Raw genomic sequence first — 15,836 nt, 5'->3', positions numbered from 1 at the left:
TGCTTTGATGATGTGACCTCTAGCTTTGTGTGTGTGTCTGTATGGCACTAACATTACTGTGAAAGCAGAGATAGGTTAATGAAAGTAATGATGACATCTTATATAACATGGGGGATTTTCTTACCTGAAGGGGAACACCGATGGAATACAAGAACGCTGACTCCTCTCTCTCTCTCGATCTGTCTCACGCACGCACACACACACACACACACACACACACACACACACACACACTCTATAAACACATAATGGCACATAAAACATGAGAAGACACAATGTAAAATCTCAAATTGTATTGCATCTACATTACAGTAAATCCTATACTGAAATGTTGTCACACATACAAATACAGTGTATTGGTCTTGTTGGTTTAGCAAACCCTGGCCAGCTGTAGCCATAACGCTGGTAATCATTTCAGGCCAGACTACCTCAAAACTTATTGTACAGATGAACAGTGACTTTACAAACAAGGGAGTGACTTTATCAAAAACTGACCTCATATCGATTAGTCATTGTCATTATCGCCATGAAGCCATTACCCTATAAGAAAATCAATTTTAACTAGTAACACACAAATCACTGTATTTTAGTGTCAGGTGGGCTTGTCTGCCTGCTGAAGCTTAGTTGATGTTGGGTAATGCAGGAGGAAAATAATTATTAACATCTAAGTAAATATATTAGAGAAAGACTTCGATCAAGGAGAATCTGCCTTTTGGAGTGACTCACTCGGAGTCCAAACTTTAACCCAAAGGACATACTGTGGAATGAATACTGTGGAAGCGCTCGTTTGAGGTTATTGCTTCCAAGGGAGGTTCAGTAACTTTTTTTTCCAGCAGACCTGGGGTATGCTCAATAGAGACACAAAATATCAGAAGTGTTTGTGTGTTATTAGCTTAAGCACTTCGTGTTAGAGTCTGTACTCGTACCTTAGATGAGGAGCAGATCACATTGTATGGTCAATTACATGCATAAAATGGGGGTAATTTCAAAGGTTTGATATATTTATTCTTGCCAGTAAATGATTTTACTTTGATCATATGCTCAACCATATATGCAGACATTACACAAGCCTAAAGCTATTTAAACATAGTATACTCCTGGACTCAGATTAACACACCATTTACAGTCCAAAATGTCTTTTATGATAGGAAAACATCTTATAAAAGAAATACTCATAAAGCAGACCACTAGTATGTTACACTGATACAGCATAATTTACACTTACTCCTGCAAAATACGATGGATCATGGGACATTTTGGCCTAATGTTCCTTGGCCTTTTAGCAGGCTACTCCCCTTATTAAGCAATTATTTTTGGCTTCTTCCTTCTCTCTTTTACTTTTTCAATGTTTCATTTTTATTTTGAAGCATCTATTTCCGCAAAAAAGTTATCCACTAACTGGCAAATATGATGATGTTTATATGAAACCCAATTTTAAAGGATTGCATCTACCTTGAATAGATGGGATATTGTATTTCAGGTCAGAATGATTTTTTGAAAATAACTCTTGTTAACAAACTTCCCACTGGGGACAGAATGGTTACAACTTAGCATCATCAACTGAGCTGAAATCAAAAATACTGAACATATATGTATGATAAACACAGATTAGATATGGCAAATTCAACAGTATCTCAACATACATTCATACATAAATTAAGGCACTCCATTATAATACTACTATACTCTCTACTATAATAATGTGGAGTAGGTTAGACTTAGTGGAAAATTCTTCCCTGCGCTACTCATCAAGGAAACTGAATAAATACATTAGAATCATGATACATTTTAAAATAAATAAATACAGAAGGGCTATAATCTAGACACTATGTACAAGATACTCTTTCAAGACAATTACAGGAAAATTGTGATTGTTATAGATATTTTTTTATAACCTTGATCTTAATTGTCAAGAAGTGGCCATTATTACTTTTAGTTTCTTATCAGTTTTGCAGAACTATCTGCAGCATCTGTTGGAACCACAGAACATTCAACTTGAGCAATGTTTTTAAAAACGATGAAATACGATTTTACCGATATGTAACGGTCCAATATAATAGTTCCAGTGTTTCCTTGTTGAATAAATGTGTGCTGCACATGCTATGATGTTTTGACTTTGAATGGACTTAATTACCAATATTAAGATGATCATTTATTTCACAATACCTTTCTTTTTACCAATTAAGGCTGCTCACCTTTCCACAACCTTTAACTCATCATCAAAATCAGATAATTTAACAGTTTTCCAGCAGCAGAAAGCTCATGTACTGAATCTGAACCAGAAATTGGCTACGTGTTGCACTTTTAATCTTATAAACAATTTTGCTTGGGACATGTAGCTATTCTCTTTGCCTCTGATTAAATTTGACTTGTTCAAAGACTTTTAGTGAGTTGTGATAAAGGTTAAAGGTTTTTAAGGCCAAAATCACAACAGTAAAACTGGTGGGCAGAATGTGATAAACAATGGGATTAATGGCCATGGCAATGAAAGTAAAACCAAAGTTATACCAAACAATCTGTTAAACATACACACAGCTGAATATGACAATGAAGGATTTGATTCTGTGTCTACGCTACTAAAACTCCAGACATAAAGTAAACTGGAAAAACGTTGACATAAATTCCTGAACACAAATATGGTGAATTCTTCCACTTGTCCGTTATTGTCAAATCGTCATTTTCAAATTAGACACAAAAGAGGTAAATGCGGTACAACAATTTCATCACTATAAAACATTTTTTCCACAAGGTACTGTGAATATCTAATTGTCCCATCACATGTCTCTTTGATGGAAATCATAGCAGTAACATCCATATTATCTTCTCGTCTTTAAGATTTCCTTAATGCTTTGTGGCAAAGTTTCTCCTTCCCTTAAAAAGTGTTCTTCTACAGTTATTTTCCTTTCTTACTGCCAGATGCCATTGGCTTTATTGAGTGAGGTGTTGCTACCTTCTTTGTTACTTGCATCGGCCTTTACGGCTTGTTCAACAGCATCTGTCAACGGCAACTTGTCCTCTGCTTCTGTCTCTCTGTGGTAGAAGTAGTTGAAGTTGGAAACAATGACAGGAACAGGCAAAGCAATAGTCAGCACACCTGCAATGGCACACAGGGTGCCCACCATCTTACCCCCCATGGTAATTGGACACATGTCCCCATAACCTACAGTAGTCATGGTGACCACGGCCCACCAGAAGCCATCCGGTATGCTGACAAACTGTGTGTTCGGCTCGTCGACCTCAGCAAAGTAGATAGCACTGGAGAAGAGGATGACTCCGATGAAGAGGAAGAAGATGAGCAAACCAAGCTCGCGCATACTGGCCTTCAGAGTCTGTCCAAGAATCTGCAGCCCCTTAGAGTGACGGGAGAGTTTGAATATGCGAAACACCCTGACTAAGCGGATGATGCGCAGGATGGCCAGAGACATGTTCTGTCCTGAGTTTTCCTGTGGTGTCGTGGCTATTTCTGTAACCACAGTAACAAAATAGGGGATGATGGATATGATGTCAATTATGTTCATGAGGTTGTGGAAAAACTCACTTTTGCTCGGACAGACCAAAAATCTTACACACAGCTCAAAGAAGAACCAAGCAATGCAGGCAGTCTCAATGATGAAGAAGGGATCAGAAAAAGTTGTAGGCTTTCCATGAGGTGGAGTCACAGAACTGGAACCTGCGGACACGTTGAAAGGTTGTCCTACTGTGGGCACTACTGGGTCAGAGTCATCTCTGAATTCTGGCAGTGTTTCCACGCAGAAAATAATAATGGATATGACAATGACAAAAACAGACACTAGTGCTACACCTCGTGCTGCATTAGAGCTCTCTGGGTACTCAAACAGCAGCCAGAATTGCCTGTACACATCATTATTTGGAAGAGGAATTTCCACATCTTTTATGAATCCTTCATCTTCTCTGAATTGCTCCAGTGCCTCGCTTCCAAGCTCATAGAACAGAATTTCATCCGCAAACACATCAAGGGGAACATTGGCTGGTCGTCTGATTTTGCCCCCTGACTGATAGTAATACAAGATCCCGTCAAAGCTCGGTCGGTTCCGATCAAAGAAATACTCATTCCTCATCGGGTCAAAGTAGTACATCCTCTTCAACGGGTCTCCAAGAAGTGTCTCAGGAAACTGGTCCAATGTTTTGAGTTGTGTCTCAAAGCGAAGACCTGCGATGTTGATAATGACTTTCTGGTCTCCATCATCCAGCCCTCCTTTATCTACAAAGAGATCCTCACAGCACTCCTTAGCAAGCCGGTTGAAGATCATCTCACTATCCTTGGTGCCCTCAGTGTTTAGCAGCAGTTTCCAGTTAGAGATCATGCTGGCACAGCTATTGCGCCCCTGTCTGCTTGGAGTTGGCATCTTTGGGGACTGGGGTACTTCTAGTGTGTGAGTCTGTGGAATAGGCGAAGATGAGGTGGATTCCCGAATGCAGGAGGGCACAGGGCTGCAGTGGGAGGGGGTAGCGGATAAGTGAGGGGCCGGCAGAAGGTAGTTGCTGCCTGGGCTGTTGTGCTCTGGGGGTATGTCCACCGTGAGAGCTGTGGTCTCATCAGTGTAGGCGTCCACCTCATCCTCAAGGCTGCCATCAAGGTCATCCAGGCTCTCAAAGTCTACCAGGGCCACCTCCATGGCTGCGGTTCAGCCAGTGCAAAGCCTTTGCACACCAGGATAAGATAATCGCACACACAGACTGACAGATGGAGGGCTCAGTCACCAGAATCAGCCGCAGCGTACCAGAACATCCAGTTTCCAGCAAGACTCACAGGGCAAGCTGAAAGTCCCCTCTACACTTATTTCCCTCCAAAACCTATAGAGGTAGAGCCAGACAGAGAAAGAGAGTCAGTGTGCTTCTAAGCTTGTTCTGTGTTAACTGCCATCAGGTGACAAGAATATGACGTCTAAAAGCACATATTTTATCATGACTGTTTGTTTCTTAGATACCCATCTTTGGAAACAGACAGTAAGAGAGATTCATGTGAGAGAAACAGAGATGAGGGAAGAAATAGAAGGAAATGAGCATAGCTGAAGAAGGAGAGAAAGAAATTCAAATTTTTATTTATTTTTTATTTTTTTTGTTATAGGAGAAACTTTTACTCTTTTTGACCGAAAACAAATGTGGTCAAGTTGTTGCTACTTTGTTTCCACTGTCTGTTATTATGAGTCATGTAACTGTGAAACAGGAAAACAGAAGACATCAAAACAAACAGCAACTTAGTATTGTGTTATAACTAGCTACAGTTTATCTGTTACTTATTAAAATATTTCCAATCGATCAAATCACTTTGTCAGTTTATCATAAACACGTTTGCCCAAACAATGACGCATACTCTACTCTTGATTTACATACAGTCTCTTAGTTCAAACACCCACTAGTTTACATGAGAACAAAGATGATTTATTTTCAACACTTATTCACAAACTTGCTATAAAAAAAAAAAAAAAAAAAAAAAAAAAGGAATCAAGATGCACACTCTGTAATGACCCTATAATTCAGGAGGGGAGGAACGTGCTGGGTAACTGGGGCTGTGCATACATTAGTGCATAATTAACTGACTGTGCAGTGATAGCATGGGACTAGCTTCTTCCAGACACCAGGGCTCACATTTAAACTGCACTGTGCCACATTACTTGTATTAGCACTGAGCTGAGCAACTTCTCGGTTCCTCTTTTGCCATTTGTGCTTGCATTTTAATTGCCCTGATCTTGCGTGACTTTTCATCGGCGTAAAGATCGTAGGATATAGTAAACTGAACTGTGAGGTGCGCGTGCGTTAGTGTGTGCGTATTTGTCTGAATGTGCCTCTGTGTGTGTGCTTATACTGTACGTGTGTGACCGAGTGCTGACGTCTGCAGATGTTTAATTAAAGACTCCAGAGATGAGTCACCACCTAAAACCAGTGCCAGTGATACCAATCCTGCTGGGAGAGAGCAAAGGAAGAGGGAAAGAGTGAATAGGGAGGATGACATGAAAATTGTTGGGAAGACGGATGTGGGTGGAAGTACTGGGTGGGATGAGGACAGCGTTGCAGAAGAAGGAAAGTGACACTGAGACAGAATGGGAGTTGATAGGTGGGTGGATAGATAGACAGGATAATGAGCAAGGACCCCTGACAAGTGAAGAGGGGTGATTTATCAAGAGCAGAAGGAACATGTGATGATTAGAAGATAAAAGGAAATGAGACATAGTGTCTATACAGGAAGTAGGTTCATTACAAAAAAATAATATTTAATGAGAGGAACTTGAAAAACAGAACAGACTCATAAACAGCTTTGAAAAAGGATGGCAACACTTTCATATATGCTAAAATCCTAAAAAAACATCTGCATGAAAAGTCAAATCTAAGGTCCCCTCCCCTCTTACACCGCATGACTAGAACAAGGTCATTTGACCCAATCAGAACTTTCTAATGATCCTAAAGAAACTAGAGTCCACTGTCAAGACACTTGCGCTTTGATCAGTGGCTGGAAATCATTGATATTGCTCTGCTTAACTAATTCCTAATGGTTTTTCAATAAGTCAATGTACTGTGAATATTTGGTTTTGCTTAATGCAAGAGAAGGAACAGCCAGGTGTTAATGGTTTGTCTCTGAAAGTATTGGAAAGACATACGACTGCTCTGACTCCAAAAAGACAAATGGTTTCAAAAACAGGTGGAGATTGTTGCGCTGCTTCAGCTTCTTATCTTTAATTACATTAGTGCCCAAGATCTATTGAGAGTGATGTACTTAGATTAACATCCTACTTACTCTTAAAACAGTGAAATCTGACTAAAGACATGAAATGAAGCCTCTTGCTTCATACTTTAATTTCTAAAACTGCAGTGTCAAATTTACTCTCTGGGACATTCGTGTTAAAGGCAATACAAACTTCCCAAACAGAGTTACAGACAGAATAAGCACACAATACACACCTTACCTTCTTTTGCTAGAGGTTTTCAGACCGTGTGTGTAAAATATGTAGTAAAAAGCAAACACCGGAGAAGGAGAAAAGGGTCCTCTGCAAGTTCTGCCACTGCTGCAACTTCCTGCTGCCTTCTCATTTGGGATCACAATGACTTATCTTTCATGGACTACATTGGGTAACCTTATGCTGGAGTAGAAACCAGAGCTGTGGCAAAGGCCACATGCGCAAACATGCACACCCATTAACACATGCAAACAAGCATGCACACAGGCCACACAAAAGCAGAGTAAAACAATGGCAGGCTATCTAATATTAAAGATTCTTCATTTTGTATACAAATGTGTGGGCGTGCATATTTGTGTGTGTCTAAGTATGTGTGTCAATAACTCTCAGTGATCTAAGTAGGGTACTCAATACCTTCTAGACTGGAACGGTGTGATTAGATCCTCAGATTTCTCCATGCTTGACTCACTTAGCCTACAAACACACACGCAAACACACACACACACACACACACACACACACACACACACACACACACACACACACACACACACACACACACACACACACACACACACACACACACACACACACACACACACACACACTGGCCGTATCCATATCTGACTTATTTACAGTATCATAATAAATAATTGATATTCAACAACTCTATTACCATGTTTAACACTGTGGGGTTAGAAGGAATGAGTGAGCAACATGGGCAGAGGAGCCAAAGCCTTCCACAGTCAACACAGACATTCACCTTTCACTTTCAACTCAGCAGAGCTCCTTTATTATCGCTTAGTTTAGCCCCTTCTTTAACTGGAAGCTCTGTCTTAGCTGCACACCTTTGGAACATGAATCTTTAATGACTGTGAGTTTAGATTACTGTCAAATATATTCAATTATCAGAGCAGAAAAAAGAGGATATTTAAGGCCCCCCAAGGTATTTATTTTCCAACGAAAGAGGTTATAGATGATCTTATGTCACATTCCACTAAGCGACACTCACACGCACTCGGCATACCTCTCTGTCAACACATTGTAAAATATATTTGCGCACATAGGCATTTCGGGAAGCGGTCGGTCTACTTTCACAAATCCACGAGTGTGTGTCAACAACTACTGTGGAGAGTCTTGTCAACGGTGTTTTATTAGCATGTTTTGTTCTGCTTTCATTCATGTTTGTGTAATTGTGCGACAGAATAAATATTGTTTTATACCCTTTACCTTGACTTGTAACTGCATTTAAAGTAGCTACTCCGGGTTATAAATAAGGACTTTAGCGCTCTTTAGTTTCTTTTCAAAGGATGATTAATATTTATTTTTAAGGTAGAGTGCCACATCACAAAATGATTGACGCAGTCAACCTTGCAGGAAGAAAACCATAGTAGTGTTGTTACTGCCACACTATGAGTCGTACACGGAGCAGAGAGAAGCTATTACCTTTGTGAGTGAGTATTCCAAGTTTCATTGCTTGATCAACAAAGGCGCCGATTTCCAGTGTTTGACACTGGATGATAAACACTGGGGAATGACAATGACCAAAATATGAACAAACTGTATATATGTGAATCAACACATATGTCTCAAAATGATACACAGGAGTGAGGATAAAATGCAGTGTGACCTTGACTTATGGTGGGACAGCGTAAAACGGAGGTGTCATATGGGGCCCATGCCAACCTACAGTGCTGTAACTATTCTTACAAACCTATTAATACACAGGGAGCCATGGTGAGAGAACCCCATGAGATAACAAAGCCTGCTACATGTGATGCTCTAACACTGGCAAGCACAGCACACAGCAGGGGGAAAAAATCCTGTATGCATGCCTTAATATAGGGATCTGCATCAGACACATGGTAAAGCATGCTGTGCTGAGCTGTATATTTCAGTAAGCCATCCCCTTTGATCGGCTATTTATAAATATAAACAGATTTTCAGGCTGATCTGGCGTAACTACAAGCCAATATTTAGCTAGCTGGGTGGTAAGACTTGCGTATATACTGTATGTCCATAACTCAACTCAGAGAGTTCAATAATTTGTTGCACCACTTTTAGTGAAAATGAACCTTTTCTGTTGTCATTACCACAGAGGATGGTGTAATAGTCACCGTAACACCGCTGCCGCTGTCTAAACATGCATCATGTACGTGCAACATTTCCACATCACAATATGAACTTATGTAGAAAAAGTAAGGCAATAGATAAATTCTTCTTCAGTAAAACAGCATATTGTGAACTACTAAAAAGTGAAAACACATAATCACAAACACGAAAAACACAGACACAGAATCCTTTTTTTGGGCCGAAGTCCCATTTCTGCCTCCACCCCTTTAGGAAACAACACATTATGTGTTAGTTGACTTAAAAATTATTTGTTGACAATGATAATTACAATTTATAGTTATTATGTTTCCTAAACCTTTAGCTCTGACATTAGCTACTAGGTTTTTATGGCTTATTTCTTGTGTTTATGTCGTTGTGTGGCTTCAGCCTTTCGAGGCTTTGTTGAAGGTTCAAGTGATATTTTGCTTTGCAGCTAAAAGGTGAATATTTCACATTTTAATCTAAATGGACCTCAGCTCTGCTTCTTATTTCTTTACTTCTTCAGTTTTTATGAATTTAATCCTTTTCATTTTTCTAAAATATCTAACTTACTATCCCATTATATACTGTTGTACTACACTGTACTGTGGCACATAGCATCAGACTATATTCATATCATCCTAATGTAGTGTCCAATATACTGTATAAAGTATTTGCGACCTGAAGCTACATCTCTGAGAGGGACTTAGGTGCAGACTAGATCGCAGACCTAAACCCTGGAGGTCACGTGGTCTCCAGTGTGGCTGTTGTTCTTTCTTATGGTTTTCCTGGGAGAGTAGTGACTCCAGCAGAGTAACACTGGGTACATCCAACTTAGGCTGACTGGGGCCAAGTATTTTACAGTATTATTAATTAAGTATTTAAAAAAAAAAAAAAAAAAAATGTATCGAGAGAAAACATTGTTTTACTTTTTGATCCTTTAGGTTACAGGTTAGGTTTAGGAAAATGTGGTTCATGCTGCATCCCATTAACGTCAAACCTGAGTTGACCATGTTCCAGTACCATCTGCAAAAGTCGTTTTAGCCATTAATAAAATGAATTATGCTGTAATTTGTGCATATAAACACTACAACAACATGCCCACTGATAGAAGTTGGACAGTGTGTATAACTTTTTCTTAAATGGGACACAAACAAGAGGTTATAAAGGTAACCTAATAATTTGTATTTTTAATTGAATGAATTCATCAAATTAGTCAAACCTTACTTTACTGAATAATATTCATGATTACAAGAATATATATAAGGCTGAGCTCAGTTGGGGTCTGCTCAGACAAGTGTGCAGCTGTTAGAGTTAACTTTTCACTCTGCGTAAAGAACTACATTGTAGGCATTTTCCGTGCTAGGTGCACGAAGCGCTGTATTGTCGACTGGATTGTTGGACTTTTTGTGATGCAGCGACGGGGTCTCCTGCTGTGTGAGTGCATTGCTTGGTATAGATGGTATTTTTGGATCCAAGATTTGACCCTATTAAACAGATTAATGCAGGCTGGGCAGCTCAGTGATATAAGCCGGGGGATCTCTTCTGTCAGATCAACACAGATACCAGCGAGTCATGACAGATCAACACACAATCACAAAATACACACACAAATATGCACACAGTAGAGAAATGTAATGTTGCCCGAGTCACATATTCCAGTCCCTATATTTCATGGTAAAACTAATATTTCCTCGGAATCTATGTGCGGAAACTAAAGTGTATTTTAGGTTTGTTAAAAGAGTAATCCGATTTAGCACTGCACTCCTGTAACACGGCCAGGCTCACAATGGACAATTCAAAGAAAAAATGCTCCAACTCAATGCAGCTAAACCAGCGATATTTGACTCTTATTCTAGGCTTTCGTCCTTGTCAAAGCTTGACACCTATATTACCTACTATGTAAATTGAGACCTGACAGTTTAGTGGGAGATTACATTATTAGTAGCCTCAACCCACTATCGTCAAGCAGAGATGAAACGCAGGTTACAGTGGTCTGTTAACCTCACGTCTTTGTATCGGTCTGTCATATATGAATAGTCACATATGTAAGTAAACTGAATATATTTGGTTTTGGAATATTTGAATACAGTTAGACAGAAGAAACTTAAAACGTATAATATTTTAAATTTTATAACAAAACTATCAATTAATTGTGTAAATACTGAGGATAATACTAAATTATTAAAATCACCATTAACTGCAGCGCCATTACAAATGTCTCTCGTTTCACTCCCTGACCTTGTGCTGCGTTTAAATGTTACTCTGCTTTGTGCACTCATGCTGTTTCTCTTGAGTGGAGACTAATTTGTTTATGAACATAATTCATAAGAGGCATAGGTCTTTTTCTCCAATAACATCATAAATCTTAAATTTACTGAAAAAGAATGAATTTACAAGCACACACACTATCGTGCAGATGTGTACAAGTACAAAAACACACCTACTGTACACAATGTGAGTTTTTTTTCTATTCAATACAAACAAGGTTTATACAAATAAAAAAATCAGACAGTAACACAGATGGCAACTGAGTATATATTAGTAATTATCAAACATCTATTATCTAAATAGATTTTTTTTTTTTAAACCCTCATCCCTCTCTTGAGCTTTTAAATCACTTACTGAAATATGAATTACAAATGTCCATTTGGTAATGCAGTTCTCATAACCATAGCCAAACACTGCCTCTCATTAACTGAGTCAAAAATAGATGCAAACTGGACCCTCAGTGAACTTTTGGCTACACTGTATCTACTGTATAAGCATGGGCATGTGTGTGTGTTTCTGTGTGCGCTTCAGCATTCTGAAAATGGGTGTGATGTGCTATTGTTTGCCAATTGGATTACTGATGATCAAACTGCAAACACACTCTTTTGACTTGAGGGTCATCCCAAGAGAAGAGTCAGCAAAAGATAAAACATATGCCAAGTTCTATATCAAACCACACAGTGTAGGAAACCATGTTCAGCACGGTTTAATAGGTTAATAAGCGACAAACGTGAAGGTTTGAATAAATGCACAGTGAAATAGCCATCAGAATTACTTTTTTTCATTAATGATGGCAACAGTATAGGAATACTGTGGTAAATGGTACACTTTTACTTATGATGTTGTGTATTCTGTCAGATGTGTGTCTTAAACGGAGTGTGATGTGATCACTGAGAGATAGAGCTTATGTGTCTTGTGTTGTGTGTCGTGCCATGTGGTCACTGATTAAAGAAGATTATTCCAAAAGAAACTATAGCTTTGACTATTGATTGTTTACCGACATGCAATTTTGGACATCCCATTAAATTAAAGAAATCTAAAACAAAATACTCCGACAAACAGCTAGAAAACATCCAAATAGGAATTTTTCCCATCCCTACTCCTTATGTCTGTGCGGAGCAGATTGGTAGTTTATGTGTAGTGTCCGCAAGGCATTCATAAGATGTAAGCTGCTGATGCTGACATGGATGTGTCTGCAGGCCAAGTCTCAGTGCACAGCAGCTGGGACCAAAATCCTCATTTGGCTTTTTGACAAGACACACACACACAAATACACAGGCATACTCAAAACAACAGCCGAGCACAGAAAGAAAAAAAAAAAATCACTTCCTTATAAATTAAAAACTTCCTGTGGAGCATTTAAAATAGGAGATAGTAGATAAAGTATCTCTGGGGGCTTGCAGGCTTTTCAACAGGTAGAGAGCAGACCGCTGTCATTCACTCAATTAAACAAACACATATATTGATTCATTTGATACTAGTAGTTATTATGGTTTATACAGTATGTGAAAACTTGGAGCATCCCTAAAATACAGTATTAACTATATTTCATATTTATTCCTGCCTCTCAAACAGTAAAACATTTTTTAACAATAACATTTAATGTTGCTGTTGGAGAGAGTTACAGCCTTAAACCTAGTGTCCTTGTTTTAGGAAAATGCAAAATTATGTCATTAAGCAATTTACTTTACACAGCATAAGTCAACTGCAGGTACATTGCATTTCATTACTTTTAAATACTGACAACCGCTAGTTGATGTGTCTCGGTGAAAAGAAGAAAAAAGAAAAAAAAAATCAGCCAAGTTAACTCTTTGACAGAACATCCTCAATTACTGGCACAGAGGTTGACAAAAGAGACTGATGTGCCAGCATGGATCTGTCTGTTACACACCCTCCCCACATGCGGACACTCGACCAGGGGCCAACCACTATCAAAACAAAATCAGACATGTCATAACTACAATCTCCACGACAGAGCCAGAATAAATTTAGGGCACTGACAAAAAGAAACAACCAACATGTCCTCCAACTCATATGACCATGTAGGTTGTTTGTTCTCACTCTTTAAATATGACCACAGGAGTGTTTTCTAAAATCATGATCTTGATTAGGTTTATGCACAATAACCACTTGGTTATGGTGAGGGAAAGATAATTGTTTGGTTTAAAATTATGACTTGACCCATGTTGTGCATCGAAGTTACTGCTTCCTGAAAGTTATGCAACCCTTTGTCGTCATGGCAACAGTAAACTTGGTTTTAAAAAACGATCGCTGCCGCATCAAACCATTCACTCAACTTGCCTGCTCCTATCAAGGAAAAAAAATTCAAACTTTTTAGATGTCATCTCTAGTTCTTGGGAGTACCAGATTGTTGTTATTTATGAGCGCCCGAGGTTGCTTAACTTTTAAATGTCATTTTGGGTGGTATGAGAATGCATTCACAAAGACCTACTGTGTGAGTTTGTTTTTTTGGAGGAGGACAGTCTCAAACAAACAACAAAATCTTAAGCTGTTTTTTCATTGTATATTTTATGTGCATTGTCTGCCTACATCTTAAGGACCTCTGAAGAGATATCAGACCATTTCTGAAACAAGAACCAGTGTTATTATCTCTCGTCATTTCCAGAGTTTATTCTATGAAGTAAATGATGGCCCACGTGTCATTTAACAGCTTTCATTGGATTATGTCAGTATCTCAGACATAAAACCAATGGAAAACTCTAAACCGTGTGAAATGTCCTCAGTAGTCCTCTGTGTGAACCCTGTTCCGCGAGCAATGTTGGGCCACACCTGCTTTACCTCACAAATGTCTTCTTTGACGCTCAGTATTTGTAGATACGTTCGTTGAAATCTTCTTGACTATTTCCTATCTCCCAACTGCAACACGTTCTTTGTTGTTGACCTAACAACAGTTCACTTTCAATCCTCCCACCATCCACCCAGGTCACCCACCTCCTCCACCCCCTGGCATTCTTCCTCCACAGTAGGGATTAAGCCTGTCTCATTTACAGAAATATTACGTTATTTTTTAGAAGCCTTTTATGTGCCAAATCCAGACGGGGAAAATATGGCCATCTGGTCTGACTCTCTATTACATACCACTAATCTCAAGTGGCATCCAAACACAGACACACACACACACACACACACACACACACACACACACACACACACACACACACACACACACACACACACACACACACACACAGACAGATTCTAAAATACACCATGCGTATTGAGTGAATTCCACATCTGCTTAAAAAAATTACCATATGACACTCCACTTTTGATCCTTTAAGACTTCTTTGCAACCAAATATGGACTCACTGTCCACTAGTATACTGTATGCATACCTGCTTAAACAAATATGACAGCTAATGTGGAATTTACACAATAAGGTAAATTTTTGCTTCTGGCTGGTGGTCATTATATTCTGTCTCCAGTGTTTAGCCACTAGCTGAAACTTCCCTTACACATAAATGCCTTTACTCAGAAACTAAAGCCTATGTGAAGCAATGTATGAAAGCCAGCACGAGAATGAGGTTAATGCAAATAGAAAATACAACAGGGGATTAGATGTGGTTGGAATTATTTATCTATAGTTCACATTTTTAAACAAGTGTGCTGGAGCACTTACACACTGACTGTAGACTAACACTCCTCTGCAGAGGGCAGCAATCTCCTCAGGCCCCACGCAGTAATGAGTGAAGTGCTCCACCTTCTATTTCATACATTTCCAAGTTAAACATTCTCTCTTTGAAAGCTTACTGCTCACTTTGTAGATCAGGATTTTAAGACACTACAGACTCATTTAGCACTATGTATATCCAAAAGTTATGATGACAAATCCTAAACATCTCTGACAATAATTGGATGGGAAGGAGGGAAGCTAATGCAACGTTCAGTCCGAAAGTAATGTGAGTTAGATACAAAATAGTAGTCCTACTGTGTCGCCTACACACATCTACTGCACGCCTGTCAACAAGTGAAGATACCTCCCCTCTCTGCTTCTCTTCCTGACATTTTTTTGTTGTTGTTGTTGTAGTTCCTCCCAAGTAAAGTTTTTATGAGAGTTGTTCCTTAATGCGAATCGAGGGACTGATGATAGAGGGTGTCGGATGTTGTGCAGCTGGTCCGAGTAAGCAGAGATTTGTCTGTTGTTAAGGCGACGGCAGGAGCGCCGCGCATGTATGTTGAATGAAAAAAGACGTAGAAAACCTGTAGAGCTTGATGTAACACGCTGCTGGAAGAGCGGAAAGTTGCCTTACCTTCAGTACCGTGACGATCCTACAAACGTCCGGGCGCCGTTGGTGAAAGTTTGGCACTCCGGGCCGTGCCGGAGGCATGGTTAGTGCGCACTGGGTCGACTGACCACAACGCGCTTCCTGTTACCCCCTGGTTGACCGCACCGACAGCTGGCACGGCTGAGGTGTCCCGGCCAATCACCCAGGGGCCAGATGTGAGAGTGATATAACGAGCACATGATTCCGTTTAATTTGGCCAATTCCCTAACCAGTACAAAATCCCCGTTTTTCTTCGTACTCCAACCAAACCTGT

General features: G+C 39.5%; 1 protein-coding gene across 1 annotated transcript; it reads right to left on the bottom strand.

The window, feature by feature from the left end:
- Positions 1-2,191: 2,191 nt before the first annotated feature.
- kcna10a (potassium voltage-gated channel, shaker-related subfamily, member 10a) lies at positions 2,192-15,790 on the bottom strand. Its single transcript, XM_069687376.1, has 2 exons — positions 15,548-15,790; positions 2,192-4,815 (listed from the first exon to the last, which is right to left on the bottom strand). Exon 2 carries the CDS (start codon positions 4,635-4,637, stop codon positions 2,907-2,909), a length of 1,731 nt encoding a protein of 576 aa, XP_069543477.1. The 5' UTR covers positions 4,638-4,815; positions 15,548-15,790; the 3' UTR covers positions 2,192-2,906.
- Between the last annotated feature and the right edge of the window lie 46 nt (positions 15,791-15,836).

The sequence above is a fragment of the Brachyistius frenatus genome, unplaced genomic scaffold, assembly GCF_029030835.1.
Source record: "Brachyistius frenatus isolate BFR_SWC_R1_liver_20210118 unplaced genomic scaffold, ASM2903083v1 Contig_6, whole genome shotgun sequence".
NCBI classification, from domain to species: domain Eukaryota; kingdom Metazoa; phylum Chordata; class Actinopteri; family Embiotocidae; genus Brachyistius; species Brachyistius frenatus.
Note: the sequence above shows the minus strand (reverse complement) of the source record. Positions and strands in the feature narration are given on the sequence as shown.

Bases quoted from the DNA above. Each gene is read 5' to 3' on its own strand.
- kcna10a (XM_069687376.1), bottom strand. From the start codon at position 4,637: ATGGAGGTGGCCCTGGTAGACTTTGAGAGCCTGGATGACCTTGATGGC.